The 27,343-nt window shown below is 45.2% G+C and overlaps 1 protein-coding gene across 2 annotated transcripts in view; it reads left to right on the forward strand.

Moving 5' to 3' along the window:
• Positions 1–27,343, forward strand: part of ENPP3 (ectonucleotide pyrophosphatase/phosphodiesterase 3) — a 709,815-nt gene that overhangs the window by 581,990 nt on the left and 100,482 nt on the right. For both annotated transcript variants that reach the window (XM_069235161.1, XM_069235162.1), the window contains exons 22-23: positions 22,103–22,232; positions 27,085–27,162. In XM_069235161.1, the coding sequence (XP_069091262.1) occupies positions 22,103–22,232; positions 27,085–27,162 (208 nt within the window). The remainder of the gene's footprint in view (positions 1–22,102; positions 22,233–27,084; positions 27,163–27,343) is intronic.

The raw sequence follows: 27,343 nt of genomic DNA on the forward strand, positions 1-27,343 counted from the left end.
TTTTAAAAATGCATTCTTAATGCATTTTTTTAATTTGCACATGGTTACCACCAAGTTTGACTTGGTGGTAATTGCGATTCCTTAATGTGAAATTCGCATTAAGGAATTGCTTGATACATGTGGTTTGGAAATCGCAAATAAGGATTCCTTATTTGCGATTTCCTATTTAGAGAATCGCAATTTGTGATTCTCTAAACCGGCTCGCAAATTTAAGGAATCGCTATTTTAGCGTTTCCTTAAATTTGCGTTGCGAATGCCTTTCAGACATACTGAAAGGCATTTTTGCATTTGCAAACGGGCATTTGCACCGTTTGCGAATGCAGAAAGGCTTGATACATCTGGCCCATAATCTTCAAAATGCTAATTCATATGAAAGTGGGTTGTGCTAATTTAACCAAATGATACTGGGATCATACTGTTTTCAAATTGTATAATAGATCTATCTTTAATATCCAATGGATAATGCCAAAATCTAGATCTCACATCTCTGTTTTGCAAATTCTGAGAGCATCATGAAGTGTTTGAATTCCCCTCACTGCCTAAATGTACCATTTTTTCCTGAGGCCTTGACAAATTGGTCAAAATAAAGAAGTGGGTTTCAGATTCAGTGATGACAATCTACAGACTGAGAGGATGCTATTTTCCATGACGGAATAAAAGTTGAACGAGCTAGAGTAACGTATCTAAATTGAAAATATAGACACTTCGTAACTTCTGGCTCAATCAAATACGAGCAACAGTCCAAGAAGAAAATTCAATTGAATAAACAGAATGACTCATTTATTCTGCCCAATGTTTCAATTTTAATAGTGCTTTGAGTCAGCCTAATTGTTCAAAGAGGACCTAACTTCATATTTTATGCATCTATCGACTAGGTCTGGAGAGTGCCAGACATTTTCAATCCTATGTCAGATAGACCATGGACATATTTAAACTAGCGTAGTTTCCCTGCTTGGCTGAGCCTTAAGACTTCAATCATGGGAGCTCTATATTGTTTTAATTCTTCCATACTCCAGGTTCTTTCCCAATGAAGTAGAGGTGTCCACTCTATTGAGGATTGAGTGGACATAATGCACATATCCAAAAGTAGTGATACATGATAATGATAATGATAATTTTTTCTATAGAGTGCTTGAATGCCAAAGGCATCTTGGCGCTAAAAACTACCACTAACTCATGTGATTTCAGCATATCCAAAGTGCATCCACCTGACAAAGATTATAGCTCCACAACTGGACCAGAGAACAACCAGGTTTTAAGCTGTTTCTTAAATAACATAAAATTGAGTTGGCCTTTCAGTTGATCTGGCAAGTTATTCCACAAATGGGCTGCTAGATACATAAATCTCCTATCCCCCCGCTCCACACCTGGAACTCCTGATTTTACAGACCTTTATCGTTTTGGAATTGGAGGATCTTAAGGCTCTGCTGTGGGTGTACCCCAAATTATATTTTGCTTGAAATAAGCGGAAGCAACCGCATATTGTGATTTATGAACAAGACACAGTGCCTTCAAATGTCACCCTTTTCCTCACGGGCAACCAGTGTAGCTCTTTTAGGGTTTCTGAAACTGACTGGAATTTAGGATTTTTTGTAGGGTTCTTGCTGTTGTATTTCTGGAGGCATTGCAATTTATTTAAGGAACCCTGGTGGATGCCCAAATAAAGGGCATTGCAGTAATCCAATCTAGATAAAATCAGTGCTGTAACCACAGTTTTTTGCATCAAACGGAATGTATTCTGATTTTGTGCAGCAGATAAAAGCCTGAAGAAGTTAACCTAGTGTAATAAATGGCTCCCTGTTGCAGTTACCCCCCACTTTTTGCCTGATACTGATGCTGACTTGACTGAGAAGTGTGCTGGGACCCTGCTAACCAGGCCCCAGCACCAGTGTTCTTTCACATAAAATGTACCATTGTCTCCACAATTGGCACAACCTTGGCACCCAGGTAAGTCCCTTGTAACTGGTACCCCTGGTACCAAGGGCCCTAATGCCAGGGAAGGTCTCTAAGGGCTGCAGAATGACTTATGCCACCCTAGGGACCCCTCACTCAGCACAGACACACTGCTTGCCAGCTTGTGTGTGCTGGTGGGGAGAAAATGACTAAGTCGACATGGCACTCCCCTCAGGGTGCCATGCCAACCTCACACTGCCTGTGGCATAGGTAAGTCACCCCTCTAGCAGGCCTTACAGCCCTAAGGCAGGGTGCACTATACCACAGGTGAGGGCATATGTGCATGAGCACTATGCCCCTACAGTGTCTAAGCAAAACCTTAGACATTGTAAGTGCAGGGTAGCCATAAAAGTATATGGTCTGGGAGTCTGTCAAAAACGAACTCCACAGCTCCATAATGGCTACACTGAATACTGGGAAGTTTAGTATCAAACATCTCAGAATAATAAACCCACACTGATGCCAGTGTTGGATTTATTAAAAAATGTACACAGAGGGCATCTTAGAGATGCCCCCTGTATTTTACCCAATTGTTCAGTGCAGGACTGACTGGTCTCTGCCAGCCTGCTGCTGAGAGACGAGTTTCTGACCCCATGCGGTGAGAGCCTTTGTGCTCTCTGAGGACAGAAACAAAGCCTGCTCTGGGTGGAGGTGCTTCACACCTCCCCCCTGCAGGAACTGTAACACGTAGCAGTGAGCTTCAATGGCTCAAGCTTCGTGTTACAATGCCCCAGGGCACTCCAGCTAGTGGAGATGCTCGCCCCCTGGACCCAGCCCCCACTTTTGGCGGCAAGTCCAGGAGAGATAATGAGAAAAACAAGGAGGAGTCACTGGCCAGTCAGGACAGCCCCTAAGGTGTCCTGAGCTGAAGTGACTCTAACTTTTAGAAATCCTCCATCTTGCAGATGGAGGGTTCCCCCAATAGGGATAGGAATGTGGCCCCCTCCCCTTGGGAGGAGGCACAAAGAGGGTGTACCCACCCTCAGGGTTAGTAGCCATTGGCTACTAACCCCCCATACCTAAACATGCCCTTAAATTTAGTATTTAAGGGCTTCCCTGAACCTAAGAATTTAGATTCCTGCAACTACAAGAAGAAGAGGACTGCTGAGCTGAAATACCCCTGCAGAAGAAGAAAGAAGACACCAACTGCTTTGGCCCCAGTCCTACCGGCCTGTCTCCTGCCTTCTAAAGAAACCTGCTCCAGCTACGCTTTCCCCAGGACCAGCGACCTCTGAATCCTCAGAGGACTGCCCTGCTTCAAGAGGAACAAGAAACTCCTGAGGACAGCGGCCCTGTTCCAAAAAGACTGCAACTTTGTTTCAGAGGAGCAGATTTAAAGACCCCTGCAATCCCCGCAAGAAGCGTGAGACTTGCAACACTGCGCCCGGCTACCCCGACTCGATTGGTGGAGAAACAATGCTACAGGGAGGACCCTCCGGCGACTCCAAGACTGTGAGTAACCAAAGTTGTCCCCCCTGAGCCCCCACAGCGACTCCCGAGGCTCCCCCTGACCGCGACTGCCTGACTCTGAAATCCCGACGCCTGGAAAAGACCCTGCACCCGCAGCCCCCAGGACTAGAAGGATCGGAACTCCAGTGCAGGAGTGACCCCCAGGAGGCCCTCTCCCTTGCCCAGGTGGTGGCTACCCCGAGGAGCCCCCCCTTGCCTGCCTGCATCGCTGAAGAGACCCCTTGGTCTCTCATTGAAAACCATTGGAAACCCGACGCGTGTTTGCACATTGCACCCGGCCGCCGCCGCGCTGCTGAGGGTGTACTTTTTGTGCTGACTTGTGTGTCCCCCGGTGCCCTACAAAACCCCCCTGGTCTGCCCTCCGAAGACGCGGGTACTTACCTGCTGGCAGACCGGAACCGGGGCACCCCCTTCTCTCCATTGAAGCCTATGTGTTTTGGGCACCTCTTTGACCTCTGCACCTGACCGGCCCTGAGCTGCTGGTGTGGTGACTTTGGGGTTGCTCTGAACCCCCAACGGTGGGCTACCTTGGACCCCAATTTGAACCCCGTAGGTGGTTTACTTACCTGCAAGAACTAACATTACTTTACCTCCCCCAGGAACTGTGAAAATTGCAGTGTCCACTTTTAAAACAGCTAAATGTGTTTTATGTAAAAAGTATATATGCTATTGTGATTATTCAAAGTTCCTAAAGTACTTACCTGCAATACCTTTCAAATGAGATATTACATGTAGAATTTGAACCTGTGGTTCTTAAAATAAACTAAGAAAATATATTTTTCTATAACAAAAACCTATTGGCTTGGAATGGTCTCTGAGTGTGTGTTCCTCATTTATTGCCTGTGTGTATGTACAACAAATGCTTAACACTACTCCTTTGATAAGCCTACTGCTCGACCACACTACCACAAAATAGAGCATTAGTATTATCTCTTTTTGCCACTATCTTACCTCTAAGGGGAACCCTTGGACTCTGTGCATGCTATTCCTTACTTTGAAATAGCACATACAGAGCCAACTTCCTACACCTAGTTATCTGTGTGTTGAACGACAAGCTAGTGTTGAATATAATATCTAGATTTTTAAAAGTAGATGCTGGTAATCGGAGGGCACTCAAAGATTGAGGCCACCAAGAAAGGCTCGAGGAAGGAGAATTATTTCTGAAACAAAGGACCTTGTGAGTTTTAGGTGAGTTAGAAATCCGTCTTTTCAGAGACATCCAATGCACAACCTCCTCCATACACTTATTAAACCTCAAGGCCATCTCTTCTGAATTGTTTGCGATAGAGACAATGACCTATGTATCATCAGCATATGAATTGGGAGAAAATCCAAATGATCTAATTACTTTAGTCAGTGGGGCCATATTATTATTGAAAAGAGTGGGGCTCAATGATGAGCCCTGCAGAACTCCACAAGGCAGAGTGAAAGGTTTTGACATCAGGTCTCCCAAAGCCACAAAATGTTCTCTCTGTGAGAGGAAAGAACAGAACAGCTTTAAAACTGGGCCACCTAATCTGATTTCTACCAACTGTGCTTTCAAAATTTCATGGTCAACAGTGTCAAAAGCCGCCAAAAGATCTAATAAAATCAAGGCAGCCTTCCCCTCACTATCCAGAATACTTCTCACTTGGTCCGTGGTCACAACCAAAGCAGATTCTGTGCTGTGTTTGGGCCTAACTCCAAACAGAGAAGGATCTAGTACCTGGTTCTCCTCTACGTTCTTAGACAGAGTAATATTCATGTGCTTTTCCAAAACCTTAGCTGGTAGGGGAAGACAAGAGATGGCACAGTAATTCTTCACTTCTTTATGATCCAGAGTTGACTTTTTCAACAGAGGGAGAATAGAAGCTCTCTTCTATTCAGAAGAAAAATATCCCGTCTCCAATATATGAATTCCTTACTTCCTTAATTTGATGCATACTTTTTGGAGGACATGGATCAAAAGGAGCTCAAGATTTGGTTTGGTCAATTAATTCAACCACTCTGTTTTCTGTGAGTAGTTGAAGGTTGACGAAGGAGCTTACCTCCGAGCAACACTTTATATCTTAAAGGGAACCAATCTATATATTGTTATTTTTTAGCTTACAAAAAATCTCTTCAACTTTGCTTTTGAAGAAGCTCGCAAGTTGGTCATAAAACTGTTGGCCTAAACCTGAGATATTAGTAGACAGTAAGCTGGATAGAAACTCTACTGTTTTAAAAAGTTCTTTAGTCAAATCTCTTGTCGCATAGCCTTTTTTTTTTAGCAGCAATAACATTTTTGTATTTCTAAATCATTCTTCTATACTTCACTTTGTCTTTCTCCCTACACTCCTTCCTCCACACTTTTTCTTGTCTTCAACATTTACTTTTGAACTCTTTAAGCTTCAGAGAAAACAAGGGGGGGGTGAGGGTCTTCTTCTACAATTCCTAACCAGTTTTACTGGGGTATGCTTAATAACTGCAGCCTCTAGCCATTCCAAATATATCCTGGCCGTAGGAGAGGAATGCTTCATAACATATACGAATAGGACTATTTAAGCGTGTTTTCCAAATCTGGAATACAAAGTTTGTTCCATAATTAATTTTTTTTTAATAGTATTGGGCTGTTTAACTGATTATTAAAATGTAACATTTCAAGAATAAAGCTCACTAATTTGTGATCTGACCAAGTCACTGGAACGATGTCCTCAACCTTTAAGTATGGTATATTAGAAAAGATAGCGTCCAGAGTATGTCCTCTCTTGTGAGCTGATGACTTCACCAATTGAGTGAGATTAAAACAGTTTAAGATATCAAAAAGTGCCTCAGTTTCTTTATTATTCAAATTCTCACAAATAAAATTAAAGTCACCTAAAATGGTGAAATTGGCATATTGCATTAACTGTTCAAGTGTGGCTGCTAGATTGTCTAGATTGCACAGCAACAGCCCATTGAAGAAAAAGTGGTGGGATAATTTACACCTGAAAAACATGGCTCCTGAACCGACCACCGGAAGTGGTTCAGGGAATACCTCCAGATAATCACGAAAAACCCCAGGGTGTCCACCTCCCCATTTGCCAGGCCAATCAAGTCTCCATTAAATATCCAGCTGGCAGAGCCTCCACCAAATCAAGGTCTGAACTGAAGTCAGTCAAGTTTCTGTCAAAAACGCTATCCCTGGCGTCTGTTCTTCCATATTATAGCAAAACTCCAGCCTGTGCTTAGGAAGTGATTGTGTATTTAACAGCACACATTTAAACATCCTGATTGGAGAAGGTGCTGGACGAAAAATCTCTGAAGCCCCCTTAGGAAAAACTAATATTGCTGAACTAAGCCAACTGCAGTGCACACACTCCATAGCAGTGGTATTGGGCTCATGGGTAAATGTGTTACATGGAGGAGGCTTACCTTTATTAAAACTCAGCAGCTGGTCCCTGGTGTACTTGTAAAGCCCATTTGACCAGGGATCCTGGCCCCTGGCCTGGACTTGGCGCGGATTGGCACGGACAGGCTTGCCTTTGGTGTGCCGATGGTGCACCCACCGCGCCCGTCCACAGCGTGTCCACGTCCACGTCTGCAGGCTCCCTAAATGCAGAGCCAGGGAGGGCATCTAGAACACTAACCAAGATGGCATCAAAAGGCACAAGCACAAGATATGGCCGAAAGTACTGATTGGGTCAAAGACCCTACAAATAAAAGTGCAATTGTGCAAAAAAGTTAAACATATTAAGACACACAGGCAAAGTAAAAACCTGTACCCAGCAATAACACCACTTAAAAGACAGAGGCCCTCATTACGAGTTTGGCGGTCTTCAGGCAAGTGCAAAATGTGCCACCATACTGCCATTGTTGGCAGTAAAGTGGCCGCCGTATTACGAGTCACAATCACCCAGCCGATGAAACAGAGCCAGAAATCCAACACCGCCAGTGCCACTGAAGGCAAAAGAGCGACTGTCCGCCTGCCAGGGCCGCCATTCTGACACCATTCCGATTGCCATATTATGAGTCACATTTCAGCACAGTGGAACATGCATGGTGGTAAACCATTGGAAGTGTGCACTGCGGCGGTGTAGAAAATCACCGCCAATAGAAGGCAACACCATATTGGACCGGTCGAATACCCCACACCTGAAACACATACACACACTACACACTCCTTTTCACTGCACCATAAAACACAAACCCTCAAACCCTTGCGAATACTACCACGACCCAGAGAGAGATGACCCATGAACCACTGCACATTGAGCATTTATTTTACACGGTGCACGCACCCCCACAACATGTCACACCACAGAACCCACACTTCACCGACAATGAGTTGCGGGTCATGGTGGATGAGATTGTCAGTGTAGAGCCACAACTGATGGGAGCACAAGTCTAGCACACATCTATGTCCAGGAAAACCGAGCTATGGCAGAGGATCATCGACAGGGTGAAAGCATTCGGCAGCTGCCCACACACAAGGGAGGACATTAAAAAGAGGTGGAACGACCTCAGGGGGAAGGTCTGTTCCATGGCATCAAGGCACAGCATCGCCCTGAACAAGACTGGCGTTGGACCCCCACATCCTCCCCTTGACTTGACATCCTGGGAGGATGCATCCTAAGGGCCTGACTGGACTCATCAAAGGATGCAACACCCCGCCTGAGCACTAAACACTCCAGTCCTGCATGCCTCCCAAGCACTCACCACTCTGCACACTATCACAAACCACAAGACTACCCCTCCACACTATCACCCCACCTTCTTACTCTGCATGCCACACCTCCCCTCTCCCACCATCCACACACCCACCACACACAATGCACTCCAAACCTTCACAATCTCCTCAACTACCACTCCCACAATCCATCACTACGCACGCCAGATCTGAGTCACACTCACACCTCACAGTGGAGCACCTGCATGGACAATCATCCCACAGCCCACCCGATCGCTAGCCAACACCGCCTCACTACCTATGGCAATTACAGCAATGTCAAACAGCAAACCCACGACTACATATGATATGAAAAGCATGGCCCAAAGCCCATTCACCATGCATGTCATAGCCATCCCTGTGTAACAAATCCACCCACTGCAAGCAGCACACGTGACACTACAACGACATATCCACGTACTAATTCTCACCCTTTCCATCCACAGCTTACCATGCTACTGCCACCCAGCAGAGGATGGCAGGGTCAGACAGCCCTCCCCAGGATCAAGACCCCAGTGGTTGTCTGGAGGACGACTAATTGCCTGGGCCATCTGGGGTGACTGGCCAGTCCACCCCCAGCAGCACCAACTTGGACACCCCAGACTCACCCTCCTGTGTGACTACAACACTTCAGGTAGTCCCTCCACCCCAAACCTGTTCACCAGGGACCATTCAATTAGAGGTGTGCCCCACAGTACAGCTGGCCAGGAGCCCCTTACCCAAGTTATGGATGCATACCACCAAACCCAGAACACCATGGCCCAGGTCCTCGCTACCCTGCAGGAGACCCAATGGCTTCAGAGGGAGAACCATAAGGAGGCCATGCAGCAGTGGTAGACCCACAATGCCACCATGGCCTCCATAGCAGGAGTGCTGACGGAACTTACTACCATCCTGCGTCAGTCCACCTCCCACCAGCAGGCCACAAGCATTAGCCAGATCACATTTGAGCCCTCCACATCAGACTCAGCCAGTGTAATGGAGGCCCTGCCACAGGACACTAGCACCCTTTCCCCTGTAGCTGAGAAGCCCCCACAAAGTGAGAACGTCCAACCAGACATCCAGCCTCCACTGATGCCAAGACCAAGACCACCGCCAGGAAGTGAGCCACTTCATAACATACCCCCTTGTGTGTCACAGAAACAATATGTTGATTGTCCACTGTCATAACTCCGTTTTCACATGGCTATCATACTGGACTTCGACTCCCCATAGGTGGGCCAAGTACTCTGATGATCCCACTCGCCATGACCCCACTCATCAGCCCTTGCACTTGTCTAATAAAAATAAACACCTTTGAGCACAGTTACTGCCTACATCTTTATCTACCATGATTACAAAATAGAAAGCCATGACATGTGTAACAGGCAGACCATTGTCCTACCAATGTATGTGACAGTGCCAGAAGGGGGAGCAATAATTTTCAAGTTCTGAAATATAGATAAGAGCACCACATCTAAAGTTGTGAGTTCACCCAAAATCCACAGTGAATACACACCCTGGTGGCAGCCGTGCACATGGCAGACATTGCTATTGGTTACATAGCATGGCTTTTACACATACCTGTATGTCAGTGGAGGTATTGTTGTATCAGCTCTGCTCTGGAATCAGCTGCATCCTCGTCATCCTCCTCCTCATCACTCCCCATGTCCCCTTCATCAGCCACTGGCACAGCTGCACCCTCCTCAGCATCCAGTAATGGGATGTGACGTCTGAGAGCCAAATTGTGTAACATGCAGCATGCTACAATGATCTAGCACACTTTCGCAGGTCTGTACAGTAGGGCCCCTCCAGTGAGGTGCAGGCACCAGAATCTGGCTTTCAGCACTCCAAAGGTTTGTTCGATGTCCTGTCGATTCCTTCAATGGGCCTCATTGAAACGTTTTTCAACTGCTGTAGTCGCATGCCTGAGATGTGTCAGTAGCCATGGCAGGTTGGAATAACCAGAGTCACCTGTGTGTACAGAGATAATAGGCATATTGAAAAATGTCAGTAAATCAGCCAGGTGGTGTACAGTATTCAGTATACAGAGGCACACATATGACACGATACATACTGATGAGCCAGGCACGATCCGTTTGCAGTGGTGCCATCAGGTGTGGGATGCTGCTGTTCCACAGAATATCGGCATCATGCACCTAACCTGGGAACCGGGCAGTCACTTGTGTGATGTAGAGGTCTGCAAGACGTACTACCTGCATGTTGGTTGAGTAAAAGTTTTTACGGTTCCTGAACACCTGTTCACTCCTGGGTGGCACCAGGGCAATGTGGGTCCCATCAATATCCCAGATCACATGTGGCACATGTGCTACAGCATAGAAGGCTGCCATCACAGTGGGCAGATCGTCACATTGGGGGAACCTGATATAGCTGCCTATGTTTGAGTAGGGCACATAGGACATTCTTCAAGACGTGGCTGAACATGTGCTGGGACATTCCGGCAGCCCAGCCCACTGTAATTTGGAAGGACCCTGAGGCAAGGAAGTGAAGGACTGCCAACACCTGTACTGTGGGTGTGATGGCATTGGGATGATGAATACCAAGGCCAAAGATCCAGCTTCAACAGCCTCACAAGCTCCATGATGGTCTGACGGTTCAGCCGATAGCACTGTATGCCGTAACACTCTCCAAGAGTGGCAAGATATAACAGGGGCCTGTAGGCTGGAGCATTCCTCACCACCATTCTTCAACCGTACCTGGGAATAGGAGGGAGTAGCAATCATTATGTGCATTAAGGACTGTGTGGACGCACTGGAGCTGTGTACAGGTCACTGTAAAACGTCCATGATGCACCTCATAAACACCCTCTATACACACTGTAGAAGTAAAATGGCAGCCTCCTGTCATGCATGCACAGGACAAATCAAAGTTTTTGTTTTTTTATTCTGGCTTTGGTTGCCATGGCTATAGTTCAACAGTTGCTTGTTTGAAGATGTGGCATGGAGGGGCAGGAAAACTGTTCTGGCACAGCCCTGCAGAGTGCAGCTCCCCAGGAGGTGCATGTGAGTGGCATGTCTGAACTTTCAGTTGCCCTGGATTGTGCACCAGTGTCCGTGCATCTAAACAGTTGTAAAGAGACAGCTGCCAAGGCCAAGAGCAGTGTCAACCACCGCCTGGACTAAATATTGCAGAGCATGCAACAACACGGTGGGCAAGTAAAATCCCTTCCAAAAACCTACATTGGTTGCCCATGCTCCATTTTCTCGTGAAAATAAATGAAAACTTAGATTAACATTACTGCCCGTTTGGCATCCTGCACATGCACTCATTGTTCCCCTAGTTTGTACATTTTTAGAAATAAAGCAAAATGGTTTTCTGGGACCTATTTGTAATGTATTAAGACCTGATATACAGTTTTTGGTGCAAAAGTGCACTAACGCAGTTTTGCACTAAAAAGTTTAGCACCGGCTTGCACCATTTCTGTGCACCAGCCAGTCACCGTATTTATGGAATGGTGCAAGCTGGTGCAAAGGGTAGGCTAGCGTCAACAAAAATGACTTTAGTTGGGTGGGGATGGCTGTATGGAAGAAGTGGGTTTTGCACCAAAAAATGCCATTAGGCAGGTTAGAGTAAAAAAAAATGACTTTAACCAGATTAGCGTCATTTTATGGCGCTAAACCTTCCATGCCACATGACTCCTGCCTTAGAAAAGGCAGGAGTCATGCCCACCACCCCAATTGCCAGCACAGGGAACAAGGGTCCCCTGGACATGGCCATTGCACCCTGTGCCATGTATGGGGGCCCATTTCAGGGCCCCCTAAGGCACTTTAAAAAATAAAATAAAATACTTACCTGTTACCTGGGATGGGGTCCCCCATCCTCCGCTGTCTCTGTGGTGAGGGTGGGGATGTCCCTGGGGCCTGGGGAGGGCACCTGTGGGCTTATTCCATGGTGTTCCACCATGGAAATAGGCCCACAGGTCCCCTAACGCTTGCCCTGACCCAGGCGTTAAAAAATGGGGCAAAGCAAGCTTTGCAACATTTTTTGACCCCTCCTCCCTCCTGTGCACCATTTTTGCACTGGTGTATAAATATGGCGTTAAGGCCATAGAGTCATTTTTTGCACAGGAACGCCTACCTTGCATCTCATAAAGGCAAGGTAGGTTTTCACATTCAAAAAATGACTTTAACTCCATAAATGTGGTGCTAGACGGGTCTAGCGCCAAAGTATAAATATGGAGTTAGTTTTGCACCGAAGTAGAGTTTAAATAAATGATGCTAATTCAGTGCAAACAGAGTATAAAAATGCCCTTAAGTGCTTCTTTGTGGTGCTGCTGAGGTGATGAGAAGGTGACCATTCGTTCAGACTTGCAGTGCCTCTCCCATTCATTACAGTGCCGGCAGCCTGTTATTTAAACAGCTGTGTATAATGAGGGGATGAATGCAACCTTCAGCTTTATTTCTCTTCTGTACTGCAGAGGGATTTCTCTGAATTGGAAGTACACACTTTACCCATTATTCATTCTACTTAACCGCCAGTTATGCTCAGGGAATGTATTGGTGTATGTGAGTGTTGTGTTTAAATAAAATCTTACTCCCACCAAAATTGTTTCTGGAACTAAACAAAGGGAGCTCTGGCGTATTTAATTCAGAAAACCCGTACCTCAGCCTCCTCCATAGTGCTCGTTAGACAAAGGTGAGGTGCAGATATACGGTGAAACTGCTGATGCTGGTAATGGATACAACTGCACTCCTCACCCCACTTTCTTCTATGATAATCTGTGTCCCTGAAGCCAGGGGTCGCCCGTAGCTGGGGGCATCAGTAGTTGGTCCTTCAGGTGTCTGAGTTTTCTTGTTGCTAGCTACCTGCACTGTGCTCATAGCTACACTGCCGCTTTGGTTGATTCATATGTCTGTGACTGGTGCTTAATTACCTTGCTGGTAACTCATGTTGTTTTAATCATTGGATTACATGCTGTGTTTCCGTTTTAGGGTTGAACCTGTGCTAGCATGCGCTTGCGCATGCGTATCGCTTGCAAGACACTTTAGTAGTTAGAAAAGGGCTTGGAGCTCCGTCCATGTCACGTCAGTGTCTTTCATTGGTTCGTGGGCTTGCCTTTTAAAATCTGCTTGCTTTCATTAGTGGAAGGCATGCATACGTCGTGCCTTTTCTGGTGGTTAGACCTCCTCGAGCGCAGCGACCAAGTACTGAAAACATACGAGGCTCGCTGTTTTCTGTCCAGTTTGTGGACTACTTTTTATCTTTTTCGCAGCGCGATCTCGCTTAGCAGAAGTCGAACGCTTTGCATGACATTGACCCTGTTACATAGTTAATTGCACGTTTGCCGGTTACGTAGATAATTGCACTTTTGCCGATAGGTTTCACTACGAGTAAACTGTAGCAGCGCGATCGCGCACTTTATTTCCATTTAGTGTGGCAAGAAAATTCCGGTTGGGAGTTTACAACTGCTAATAGCTCTAACTCGGAGAAATGCGAGACCCGTTGCATTGCAAATGCTTGTTCTGATTATGCATTGTGCATTTTCTGAAGAAACTCCCTTAAAGAATTTAATCTTGCTTGTTTTGGTGTACTGGAGCCCTACAAGGCTGTTAGCCCACTCTGACATTTCTAATCACCTGAAAATGGACAACATTTCAATTTTGTACTGAGCACTTGCACTGTTGCAGAAGCAAATTCTGTTTTTTTTTCAGTACTCTTACAGGTCTTCAGATCTGATCCATGTCACATTTTTGCAAAGAGTTATTAATAATCACATAGGCAAAAAACCTAATGCATTAGCAAATGCTAGGTTTTGCTTTGGGATTTGCCTTGAAACCAGCCCAGCCTGCTGATGTGTTGGAATGCAGCATGCTTGGTGGAGGCAGTAAGCACTGCCCTGAGGGGCATGCTTCTGCAATGTCTCATGATACAAGCAAAAACATGTAAGTATGTGAAAAGAGAGCAATCTTTCTTATGTATGGTCATCACCGTTCAACACAAAAAACATTATTTACAATTTCTAATAAAAGAAACTGATCCAACCACTGTCAAGGCAGTAAAAACGTGATTACAGGCTGCGAAATTCTACATAAAAAACTTGGCCTGTTGCAAACCATAAGCTGATTCCTACATGTGACTTTCCTGCCAGGCATCAGGGCAAAGGGTGCAGAGGACAAGGATGTTTTACCTCTGTGGACTGAGAAGGGCCTAGGGTCAGAAATCATGCCCAATTTGATTTCTAGGCAGCTCATACCAGAAAGTTATATGACAACTAATATGCACTCACTTACTCAGAACGCACCTCTACCTCTCCTAGCACCCCAGGTCACTCCAAGCCTCCCTCAAACGCCACCCACCTCCCTCCTTGAAACACTACACCTGTAATGTGTAGATGAGGAATAAATAGGAGTTAGCAGCCCACTCACTCTGCAGGACACGGATGTAATTTTGGGCAACCCAGAAGGAATCACATTCCAAAGAATCACTCTTGTGACATGATCAGATCATCACATGGTTGCTTTCCCACACGAGATTCGACAACAAACTTCAGCTAAACTCAGTTAACCCACAACTGCTTACAAAGCTTGGAACAAGTTGGACATGTTGAGATAAACTTCCCACCTAAAAGGGATTTAGAGACTATGAATTCTTGGATCAATCAGCTGCATTCTATACCGTCGATCATGACACATTAATTCTAAGACTCAAAGAAGCACTATTATCATTTGTATCTCATTCTACTTACATAATAGAATAAATGTGACCCATAGCCCCACAGCCCTGCCAGCTCCTATGCCAGCCCCCACCCTGGGTGGTAGCAGGAACCGGCATTGCTCCCACCCAGAGTGAACAGCTTTCTTTTTGCACCTTCCAGGTGGAAACAATTATGTTTTGTACTCCCACTCAGCAGAAGCAGCTTTCTGCTCCCACCAGGTGAAATCACAAGAAGACTTCCCTTCCAATGCTCTCGGGAAGGGAAAATACAGTGCCCCCAGGATGGGGCAACCGGGACACCGTCCCTGTTCCTCCCTTAAGGGATAGAACCCCTGGGGCTTCTTTAAGGCTCAGGGAGGGTGGCTGCCTCCCCGAGCCCTAAAAAGGCCCTAGGGACCCCATCCCCAAGGCCATAATAGATAATAAGAAGGGGAGATGTATATCCCACCCTCCCTGAGCATTTAATGGCCCCGGGGACTCCATCCCCTATGGCCGACTCACTTACTGCATCCTGGTAGCCCACCCCCGGAACACAGCAGTTTCCCTGTGTGCAGTGCTGTGGACAGGGAAATGTGTTTGCTCTTGTCTTCCCGGAACACCAATCTTCTGCCAAATGGGAGCAAACACTACGTCTGCTCCCAGCCGGCATAAGATATAAAAAATGCTCTTGCCGACTGGGAGCAAACTTGTGCTCTGTTTCCCTGCCTGCACTGATGCGGGCAGGGAAAAAGAACACATATTGCTCCCACAGGATGGAGCAGTGTAAGTACCTGCTCCCTTTGTGCAGGAGAAATGCCGGCTCCTGCATCATGCGTGGAGCTGACTGCGGACACTGGGACCATGGGGCTCCCTCTGCGGCCTCCAACATGATGTTTGGTGGGTACCTTGGGTAGGCATCAGGGCACCCATCTATTATTAGATCACCACAATAGGCTGAGGGAGGGGAGCCCACCTCCCCTGTTAAATAAGGCACGGTCCTGGGGATGGGGTCCTCAGGGCCTATGGAGGCTAAGGGAGGAGAGCCATGCATACCTCCTCCCAATTGTTTATCATATTTGGCCCCATGGATGGGGGCCTATAAGGGCTCTAAAATGGGGGCCATGTAGCCCCCCTCAATTTTTTTTATTGATTTTCACCCCCACAGAATGGGTTCCTTGAGTCCAGTGAGGGCTCGGGGGGCTGCATGCCTCCTCACCTTAGATTTTGACCATGGAAGATAGGGTTCTATGGGCACAAGAAAGCTTGGGATGTGTCCCTTGGACCTTTTAAGGCTTGGGGAGAGGGACCATGCTGCACACCTCCCCTTTTTATTGGAACTGGCCCCAGGAAATTGGGTCCTGGAACCACTTAAGGTGGGTGGAGGGGGGGCTGCACCCCCCTTAATATATATGTTTTGCCCTCGGGCCCAAAGGCCAAAAGTATAACACGGATGCCAAAGGCTGTGCATGGCGTGGGGTTGGCAGCCTGCTGGGAGTTTGGACACAGGGCTTGGTTGGCAGGCCAAGCAGTGTAGTTAACCCAGCTGTGCAAGGCCAAAGGCAGTGTGGTGTTGGCTACTTTTGGAGGGTTTGCCACAGGGCCTGGCTGCCGCGCACGCCGAATTCCATGCGCGGCAGATGGTTGTCTTTACATATGGTAATTAAATATCACTTTACGAAAAACAAACGTAGAAGTTCACTTAAAAAACAAAGATTAAAGTAACAGAATTATTAGGTGTGCTAAAAAGATCTTTTTTGTGCTTAAAAACATCCTTAGAAATTCATTGAAAAAAACAAATGTTAAAGTTACATTAGAGTTAGGTGAATCTGCCACTGACAACAATAATGTTTGGAACTCAAACAACCACAGAAATTCACCAGTTATAGTTGCCAAAGCTAAACTTAAACAACATCATTGATGACATCACTGATGACATTACTGATGATATTATCAAATGAGTGTGTTAGTTTGTTTTATAGTGTACATAGTGGTGGGTAACTACTATATTATATTTGTACCTAATTTTTTAGGACCTGTGTCCAGCTACCAGGTGTAAGTGTTTACAAAACTCAGGTGCTCCTAATGTATCATAGATGTGTAGAGGTTTAGAACACGTTCTAAATCTTTGTATTGAAGAGTAAGTCGATGTACAGGTGACAGTTGAGGACTTGTGTTCAGCTTGCTCCACACATGTTTTTTGGCTCTGCAAAAAAAGTATCCAACAGGGCAAGATTACATGTAGTAGATGTTAAGTATTGTAAGCAGCCTTGGGTTATTAGACAGAATCGTCTCAGCATGGCAATTTCTAAACAACATAGAAGACTAGACTGTGTGCACCAGGTATTAACCTGTGTACATGTGCTTGTATTGCTTTAGAAGATGGGTTATATAACATTTTCACCACAGTATGAAGGATGCAGGTAGTATGATCTTTAGCACCTTCAGACCTTGGTAATGTAAGTGAATAGTATCTCTTTGAATAGAGTGTACACTGTTCTGTAGTGTATTTCTCATGAGAGTTTCACTGCAAACAGTATATACAGAGTAAACTCTCTCCATAGAGTAAACACTGTTTACAATACCCACTTTTGTACTCATAGCCACTTCATTTCTCAATGTAGCTTCAGTGACTGTGAGGGGTTTGATCCAGGTAAAGACTGTTGGTAGTATGGCATTAGGCAGGTAACATGACTTGAGTATTTGGAGGATCTTGGTTTTCCCTAAGCTGTTGTATACAGACTGAACACAGTGTGCAGTACAGGTTACCCTTTTAACTGTGGTTGATATTCAACATGAACTTGACTGCCCTTGAAGTGTATGGTATAGGGTCAATGTTGCACATGCTTGCATCACCTATGGGGTTGTAGGTATGATAGCAGTAATGATACTTCATATTATTCAGATCTGTTTTGCACTAACTTTCATAGCTCTGATGCCACACCTGACTATGGAGCAATCTATACAAATGAAACTTGGATTTATCTACTTCTATAATAAAGTGAAGTCCCATATATTGGAGTCAATGCATGAGATCTCGAGAACACAGGCATAACCCAATAACTCTACAACAAGGAAAAAATAATAATTTACTACCAGGCTACCTATAACACTAGGTCCCACAGTGGTGTGCTGCTCATTACATAGCATTTCAACACCTTGTCAGGGGCAGCAAGCACTATATAAATGCAATTACTATTAAGATTAACACTCTGGGAATTCAACACCTCTTCTCAGGAGGACTTTTCTCCCATATTAAAGATGTCATTCTCATCTGGGACCACAAAATCCCTGTGGCAAAGGCATGAATTACTCAGCCAGTGAAAATCTCAAAATAAATACAAATCTGATTAGATACTTTCTTCAGAACCTGACACGCCAGTTAGTTAGTTTGGTTCAGGTAGTTCAGACAGCTACAGATTCAGAGAAAGCTTTTGAAAAAGACACTATTAAATGTATGCTTTCTTAACTCTTACATGTCACACTGTGAAGATCAAGAGCAATGGCAGCTAGTAGCACTATCTAAGCAGTACATTCATGATGGATGTACTCAGCTGTGCTCACACTCCTGTAACCCCTGTAACCTATGCTGTTGACCGAATGTAAAAGAAGGGCGTAACCTGTGCTCCATAGACATAACTCTGTGTGCTGTTTGCAACAACCTTTTTCCTAAATGTAAGGATGCTGCATGGTGTACTCAGCCTTAGGCCACCACTTTAGCGCTCAAGTCACTGACCTTGTGTGTGTTTACATGTGCATGAAAGATGTATTGTAGTAGATACTATAGTTGTGAAGACATGTTTGGGTATAAGGAGTCTTCAGTGGGTTCAAATTCCTCCTGAATAAGTGTTCACAATCAAAATCCACACCAGTACCCAGATAATGTTGGCCTCTTCAAGGAACCATACTCTTGCTCTTTCAGTTCTATATTGGTTTCTTTGGAACTTTGCTGAATGACTTGAATATCTCTTTCTACTGATAGGTAGATAGCAAACACCTCCGCCTGAAAATTACTAATAGTGTCCACTTCAGAACCTAATTAATTAGTGCATTCCACAATGCTTTGTGTAACTCACTTCAAAACTAAACATTTTTGTATGGTGATAAATACAATATACCTGCTGTTTTTTAACTCTGTCTATAGCAGATGCTGTTATTAGCAAATTTATGGCACTCAATGTGCACACCTCGGGAGGCTGGAAGGCTGAGTCTACTTTGCCGAACTCATGGCCTCTAGAACACGCACTTTGTCTGAAGGGAATGCTGAGCTTACAGAGACAGCCTCCTCCCAAATGGGAGAATGTGAACTGGTTTTGGAAAGTGCTCACTATGACAAATACTTTTATCCACATCTGACTTTGCTAAATGTCCATTATGTGTAACTCTGATACTGTATTGATTTGCTTCTGCTATAGGGTTCACTCTTCTTAGCAGGGGTGGCTCCTCCACAATGGCGAAGAATTGTCATCCCACTAGCTCAGATCAAGCAGCTAAAAAACAAAAAATATTTGGTTATTGTTTTATTTTTCAGCTGCTGGCTCTGAGCCAGTATGTGCAGGGAGGGGCAGGGATGGGCCATGGGAGGGGGTGAAGGAGTAGAGTGACAGCCGGGCTGGAGAAACAGCACAGACTCCAGTGCACTGTCTGAGTGGCAGATCAAACCACTCTGACCAATCCTGGCGCTGCTTTCATGCTAGGTGTAACATGTGAGCAGCGCCAGGATTGCATGGGGAGCCTGTGCTGGTGTATCATGGACTGCTGGGACACCAACGCCATCTGGAAAGCAGCAAGGCACTCTACGGTGAAAGATAGATATGTTTAAAAAAAATGTATTTTCAATGTTATTGTCCCCCCCCCCCCCCGTACCCCATCCCGCCCACCCCCGAGGTTTGTGGCAGCCGCCACTGCTGCTTAGTACATCACCCACAATTTACCATCTAGTTATGCCATCATCGTGGATATTTATATGATTGTTAACATGTTTTTGTAGTTATATTATTAGTGCCAAAATTAACTCTTCTGCGCTCAAATTTATGACAAATAAAGTCATAAACGGTACTAAACCATTTAGGCCTTTTTTGCTTTCATACTGCGGTTCTGTATCTGTTGGTTATCTGTTAATTTCCCACTCTCCCTTAGTGTTAAACTGAACGCTGTTTGCTCCATAAAATCCACATTATTAAGCCTTTTCCATCATTTTGGTTTCAGTACTGCGATAAATTGTGTTGCCTTCACAAGTTACCCTCTGTTTTGAAGAGAAACATAGTACTTGTCTTTCTACAACAGAACTGACCAATATGTCACCTTTTATGAATACTCGGTCCTGGTCTGTGCTTAATTTTTGCCAGTTGTTACTGATGATGTTGGCACTTATGATGAGGGACTAGGGCTTATATTTTGTCATCAGACTTTGACGCAGAGGAACACAGAAAATGTAATAAAAGATAGAAAGAAGAATAAAGAGGCAAATGGGAAAAGAGTGACAAAGAGAGACAGGAGGGTTGATAAAAACAAGCAATACTAAGATTTAAAAAAAAACAAAATAAAGGGTGGTGGAAGAAAGAGGCATTAAGTGGAACTGAGACTAGACAGACTGAGGGCCTTATTTAGATACTGGTGGAGGGAATGCTCCATCACAAACGTGACGGATATCCGGTCCGCCATATTATGATCCCCATAGGTTATAATGGGATCGTAATACGCGAAATGGATATCCGTCACGTTTGTGATGGAGTATCCCCCTCCGCCAGCATCTCACTCAGGCCCTTGGTATTCAATGGCCCATCATTCAGCAGCACCGGCAGTGGGCTGCTAAGAAAAATTTAGAACTCCTTCGCTAAGAATTTACAAATGAAACACTAAGGCCCTCATTCTGACCCTGGCGGTCGGCGGAGAGACGGCGGTCGGACCGCGAACAGACCGGCGGTATTAAAAATGGCATTCTGACCGCGGCGGTCCCCGCCGCGACCGACCGCTACTTCTCCACTCCGACCGCCATGGCGGTCATGACCGCGGGGCTGGAGTTTGCGCACTCCGGCCCGGCGGTCGTCCCAAGACCGCCAAGGGTATTATGACCCTGCCTACCGCCGCGGTTTCTTGCGGGCGGGAACCGCCGTGCGAACCATGGCGGTAAGCACTATCGGGGCCAGGGAATTCCTTCCCTGGCACTGATAGGGGTCTCCCCCACCCCCCACTACCCACCCGAGTCCTCCCCCCACACCCTCCACCCCCCTGCCACCCCCCAGAGGTGGTACGAACCCCCTCCCCACCCCCACCCCGACATGCACATACATGTACCCCGACATGCACACACCCCCAACATGCACATATACACACCCCCTACACACACATACACAACGGGGACACATACCCGCACACATACATGCCGACATGCGCACCTGCAGAACAGCACACATTACCCATAGACACAGCAGCACCCCCCGCCCGCATACACGCACTCACACACCCCCTCTACACACTCACACGCACACCCCCATGCACGCCCACATCACACAACACCCCCCCACCCCCTCCCCTCACGGACGATCAACTTACCTTGTGCGTTGGTCCTCCGGGAGGCGACGGGAGCCATAGGGACGTGACCGCCAACAGAAGACCGCCAACAGAAGACCGCCACACAGAAATGTGGGTCGTAATTCTGTGGGCGGTGTTCTGCTGGCGTGGCGGTGGAGGTTGACCAGTCTCCACTTTCCCGCCGACCGCCAGTGTGGCTGCTGGCGGTTTTCCGGCGGAACGCTCCCAGCGGTCAGAATGCGCACAGCGGCACACCGCCGCGGTCGGCGGTCTTCACCGCGGCGGTAACTCAGCGGTCTTGCGAAAAGACCGCCAAGGTCAGAATGAGGGCGTAAGTCTGTCTAATTGTGATCTATTTAAACCCGAAGTGGGGTTGAGTTTGCTAAGAAAAAAATGTAGAACTCCCGCAGCTATGAATTTAAAAATGAAACACTAGTTCTGTCTACTTGCGATCTATCTTAACCCGATTTGGGGTTGAGTTTAGGAAATCGGTGACTTCCAGTTCCCTTTATTTCTCTAGGACAGCGAAAGCCAATAAAAATCCTGACGCTACAGGTTATGCACCAGAAGGTTTGGAGAAGCTACTGCATTCCTATTAATCGACAGGTTCCTATAATTCGGTGTGGTCAATAGATATATTTTCCAGATGTTGTATGAAGCAGTAAAAGTAAACAGGCACTTTGCTGTCATTTCTATTAGTGCTCGCCTGTCACACTGTAGGCCTTGTTTTTACTTTATGAAAATAAGAAAATGCTAAATGTAAAAAAAATTTCGTCAGGAAGCCTGAGAGCATATTGGACGGTTGGTTAACCATACCGTGGGCATGATGTTCCCTCTTTCTATTACCAGGGAGCCGTGTCCACTCCTACGTTTCCACCCTGTCTGCTGGCTGATGCTAGAGTTCCAGACGTCAAAAGCCAGAAATGCTCCGACTACAAACCAGACCTGAACATTACGCACGGTTTCCTCTTTCCTCCCAGTAAGTACACGTCTAAATGTGGACTCTTGCTAGGTCGCATAGGGCCGCATATTGAAAACAACAGGCTGCAGCCTTCAGGGGCATAATTATGCACTACATGGTCAGACTTCCTGTGGCGAGAATGTGTTGCGAAATGGAGACCTTGGCTAAATGTCACCCTCCTCTGTTGTAAACCTTCAAGCCATGTGTGGGCTACTCCCCAGATGTGTTTACTTCCTAATGACAAGAATGGAAAACAAGTACCATCTCCACCCACATTAACAATTAAGGGTAGAAGGTTTAGTTGTACAAAACATGATTCTGCAACGCCATTTTTAAGTAAAGGAAATTTAAAATAAAAGTTGTCTGGGCTGCAGGTCGTATGGTGGCAGAATACTAAAGCTACTTATGAAGTGGGCGATTAGAGGCACAATACAGGTCATATAGATGTATAAACTTTATTGTGAAATTGATATATGGTTTATATACTTTATATATTGAGATTTCTATGTTGTTTAAAGTGCATGCATCCCCTCTATAGTGAGATACATACATTATTTACTACGAAATTGCATATACAGTACCCTTATAATTATACATGATATTCATGCGAAATGTATACTATGTACACGCAGAAACATGCATGATTTATACAGGGCAGTCATGATAAATTATACTTCCACAGTGTTAAGCGGTCACCTTTTCTGAGGAAGGTGCAAATTAGGATGAACATGCCCTGCCATTTTGGCTGCTAATCTTGCAGTGCCTGGCTCAAAACATGTACCGTGTCTAGAGCCCATAACCCATAATGTCAACAGGGCCCATTGCTTGAGGTTGCAGATGTACCAGCCGAGCCGGGCTGCTCTCACAGGGAGGCCACACTCCAAATGTACAAATAAAAGTGTGTGTTCCCTAGATAATGTGAGTGCCTGTGTAATGGAGTAGACAGCATGCACTCATGAAGCAACACCTGAGCCTGCTGCTCCGTCACACACGCCTACGATCCTCCTAACTTTGAAGTTGGAGCAGTAGGCCCACAAGGGCTATGCAAGCTCTGACTGCACCCACCCTAATGTGAGGTCTCAGATGACAATAACAAATGTCACCGCACTGTTCTCACAAGTGCAATCCTGTCCTCCCTTAGAAGAAAGGCTTCGTTCCACCCCATTGCAGGAGTTTGTAACTTAACCCTTCATGTCCCCTTCCAAAGGACACAGGCCACGAGGAGGGGCGCCTGTGGCTATTCTGTGCTTCTTTCTGGGCCTCTTTCTGCAAATGCATGTTTTGGTAATGCAAAAGGGAGTCTCTGATTTGTTTGGGGTCATTCCGCCAGCCAATTGTGGAAACATCCACAATTGAACTACACTCCTATGGCAGCAGGAGGAGCACATTTGGGCCCATATTTATACTTTATTTAGCGCCGCAAACTTACAAAGTACAATTGTATTTTGTAAGTTTGCGCCGCTTTTCCTTAAAAAAATTACGCAAATACAGCGCTAAAAAAGTATAAATATGGGTCTGTATTCTGTACGTTTGCGCTGATTTTGCGTCAAAAAACAACGCACATGCGGCGCTAAAAAGGTTTTTGTAAGTTTGCGCTGATTTTGCGTCAAAAAACGACGCACATGCGGCGCTAAAAAAAGTATAAATATGGGCTAGGTGTTGCATCACATCCTGTGAAATATTTAGAACATGCACACTTCACAGTCCTTCGTCTTTAGGTGATTAGTGCACTGGATCTGAATTAGGCATAAATAATAAAAAAGAAAAGGAATGATAAATGTCCTCAAAAGAATAATGTTAGCCTCATTTTAAAAGTGACAAAATGAACGCCCATATTTATACTTTTTTAGTGCTGCATTTGCGTCATTTTTTGACGCAAAAGAGATGCAAACTTGCAAAATACAATTGTATTTTGCAAGTTTGCGCCGTTTTTGCTTCAAAAAGCGGCACAAATGCTGCACTAAAAAAGTATAAATATGGACCGAAGTATTGATTGACTGGCAAGTACCTACAGAAGAGAGAAAAGGAAGTGGAAAGAAAAGACATAGGTCCTCACCCTGACGGTTCAAAGACCGCCAGGGCGGCTTTGGTGGTGTCACCGCTGACCGGCTGACGGTGAATACTGTCAAAGTAGGAGCTTGGTGCTTTGGCTGAAGCCAAACCACCGAGCCTCCACCTGTCCCGCCACATTACCATGTTCCGCGGCCTGGAGGTGAGGACCTCCAGCACGGCGGATGGTGTGATACCGCTAGTGGTATCATGAGGTGGGAGACCGCCAAAATTTTTCTGACATTTGCATCACCAGAAAAAGCTGGCAGTCTTACACCCTGGTTACAGGAATAAGCATTCCGGTCACCAGGATACACATACTCGCACACATGCACTGCCACACTTCTACACACAAACACCCCCCCACTTACACACCCATTCACACTGACAAACATCGCATACATACATTCAATTCCCCTCCCCATGCGCATACACACATTGGCACCCCTCTGCCCCTGCACCGCATACATACATTCACACCCTCTCTCCCCCCTGCACCGCATACAGACATTCACACCCCCTCCTCCCTGCACTGCATACGCGCACTCACCCACTCTCCCCGTTCACTCACAAAAACACCCACCCCCCTCCCCATCGGCTTACATACACATGCACATGTATACAGGTACTGACCTCCTCTATGTGGGTTGCAGAACAAATAAATCTGTGCAAGCTCACCTTAGGTATATTTTGGGAGGGTTCTGAAAAGATTATCCCCGCCCCCATAACTCTTCAAGGACTACAAAACGCTTATAGCCGATGATATTGACCAGTATAAGATGTTTTTCTTGATCTAAGCAGGTTACATGCAGATCTTGATCAACAACGACGATACAGCGAACTGTGCAGACATTACTGATGGCTTAACTCGTTTCCAAGAATGGGTGTGAAAAAGTAACTTATGCCTCACTGGCCTGAATAAGAACATCACCCTTTTAGTAGGCTAAAGTCAAGCCAACTATCGTTGTGGCTCTTACTGTTACTGAGTGATGCATCAACTCCAGGAACGAAAGTTAAGAATCTAGAAATCACATTTGACCCAGCACTCTAACTCACCCCTTGTATCAGTGCTAGCATGAAGGAGGCTCATTCACACTTATACATGCTTAGCAGTCACTCGGATACTGTCATGCTTAGACTATTGTAATAGCACGGGTATATGTCTCCTGCAGAAGGTGCTAACACAATTTCAGTTGGTATAAAACCAGGTGGCAAGATGGTTGGGTCGTGTGCTTGAAGTGAAGGAGGAAGAAGATCACACCTTCTCTGTGTTTTACTGTGGCTACCTATGGAACAACATGTCCCATTCATGATTGTCCCCTCTGTGAACAAAATGTATAGGGCTCAGGGCCCCAGATATTATACCAAGTAATCCATCACTTGATGAGATCAGCATCAGACAGCGGGATCACTTCAGTGCCTGTCCGTAAGAAAGAAACTGGTGCTAAAATTCTGGAAACATACAATCCAGAAGCCTAGAAAAAATTGTGCTCCACCATATGACAACAACATCAAGGCCAGTACAAGTGCTCTAGGGTGTTAAAAATGACCAGTACCACTGAGATTTTTGTGAAAGACTATCTACTGAACAAGACCGTGAGTCACTGGTCTTTATTGGCCACTTAGAAAATTGACTTTCAGTGAACTTTGCATAGAATAACAGCACAGGGGCCAATAACAGCTCCCTCCTTTATGTTAAGAGGAAGAAACAACACTTATAATTATGGCAACAGGAACTGGAAAGCAAACAACTTTCTGTCTATCCTCACCACTTCCCTTCTTTCACTTTCCAGCAACTCCTGCTGTTTTGAAATGGTGAAGTAATGTATGGCTGAAGACAATTATTCTAATTCTATATAAAAATGGAGGGATTGGACATCTGGGAAATTATAACTCAGGGTCCCACTATTGCTTCAGGTGAGGCCTTTCTGAAGGACTTGTAACATATAAACAGAGAACAGGATTGGGATTTGGATACTGTAATAAGGTTCTCCTCTTTGTCCTTTTTTAGTTTGCATATTTTTGATTTTGAAGAGGTTCAGAACATAAAATAAATCTTCTTGTAAATTACAAGATGGGGGGCAGCCAAGTGTAGGTTGAATGTGTTACGCTTGGGACCTAGCCCTCGACAAGTGAACTGGATAAGATGAAGATCTGAGTCTGTCTCGTGGAAAGGTGGATTGTCGTCTGTTGAAGATACCATACTCTTTCTCCTGATGTGCCTCCTTTATTGAAATATTCAAAGGTGATGGTTAGGGCCATTGGTGATTATGCAATAGATCGGGGTAATCATATCGTTTAGTAAATTAGAGCATGTGTAGGTAATTTATGTAAAGGGCAACATTCTTAGGGAATATATTAATAAATACAGGAAATGTATTTAAAAGATGAATGAGCTTGTCTTAGAGGCGATATTACATTTTATTTTATACTGTGTTTTTTTAAATTGTATTTATATTATGGTTTGTATTTTTAAAGTGATTGTAAGTTTTATCGGAGAAATTCGAATAAAATTGTGTTGTGTATTTATATCCCCTCTTTCCACCCGTCTTCCTACCTCTTCTCACTTTGATGTTTCTTGCAAGTAGCATGTAGTGCCAAATAAATCACAACTAAATTAATAAACGAATACACGCACAGAATCTTTGAATATCTTAAGATAGTTGTTACATGTGAAAAGAGAAAGTAATGATCTACCCATAGGTCCTCGAAGTTGTAAATCAAAAGGGTAAAGTTTTAAATGCGGAGTCAATTTAATGTAGTACGATGTTAATTACTTGCTTTGCTGTAACAATTGGTGCTTATTCTTATGTTTCCGCAGATTTCAACAAAACTGCAATTGGGCAGTATGATGGTTTGATCACAAGTAATTTTGTCCCTATGTATGAAGAGTTTAAAAGTGAGTTTCAAGGTTTTGCTAACCGTTTTACGCACATTTATTTCATGTTTACAATATTTGTACAATGTCAGTGGTAAACCATCAAATCTGTACATATTCCTACACCAGGAAACAGCAGACAAGGTTCTTACTCATAATGTACATACTGCTTTCCAGTAGAACAGTATGGAGTGTTTATGTT

This window comes from Pleurodeles waltl, chromosome 5 (genome assembly GCF_031143425.1).
Source record: "Pleurodeles waltl isolate 20211129_DDA chromosome 5, aPleWal1.hap1.20221129, whole genome shotgun sequence".
NCBI lineage: Eukaryota > Metazoa > Chordata > Amphibia > Caudata > Salamandridae > Pleurodeles > Pleurodeles waltl.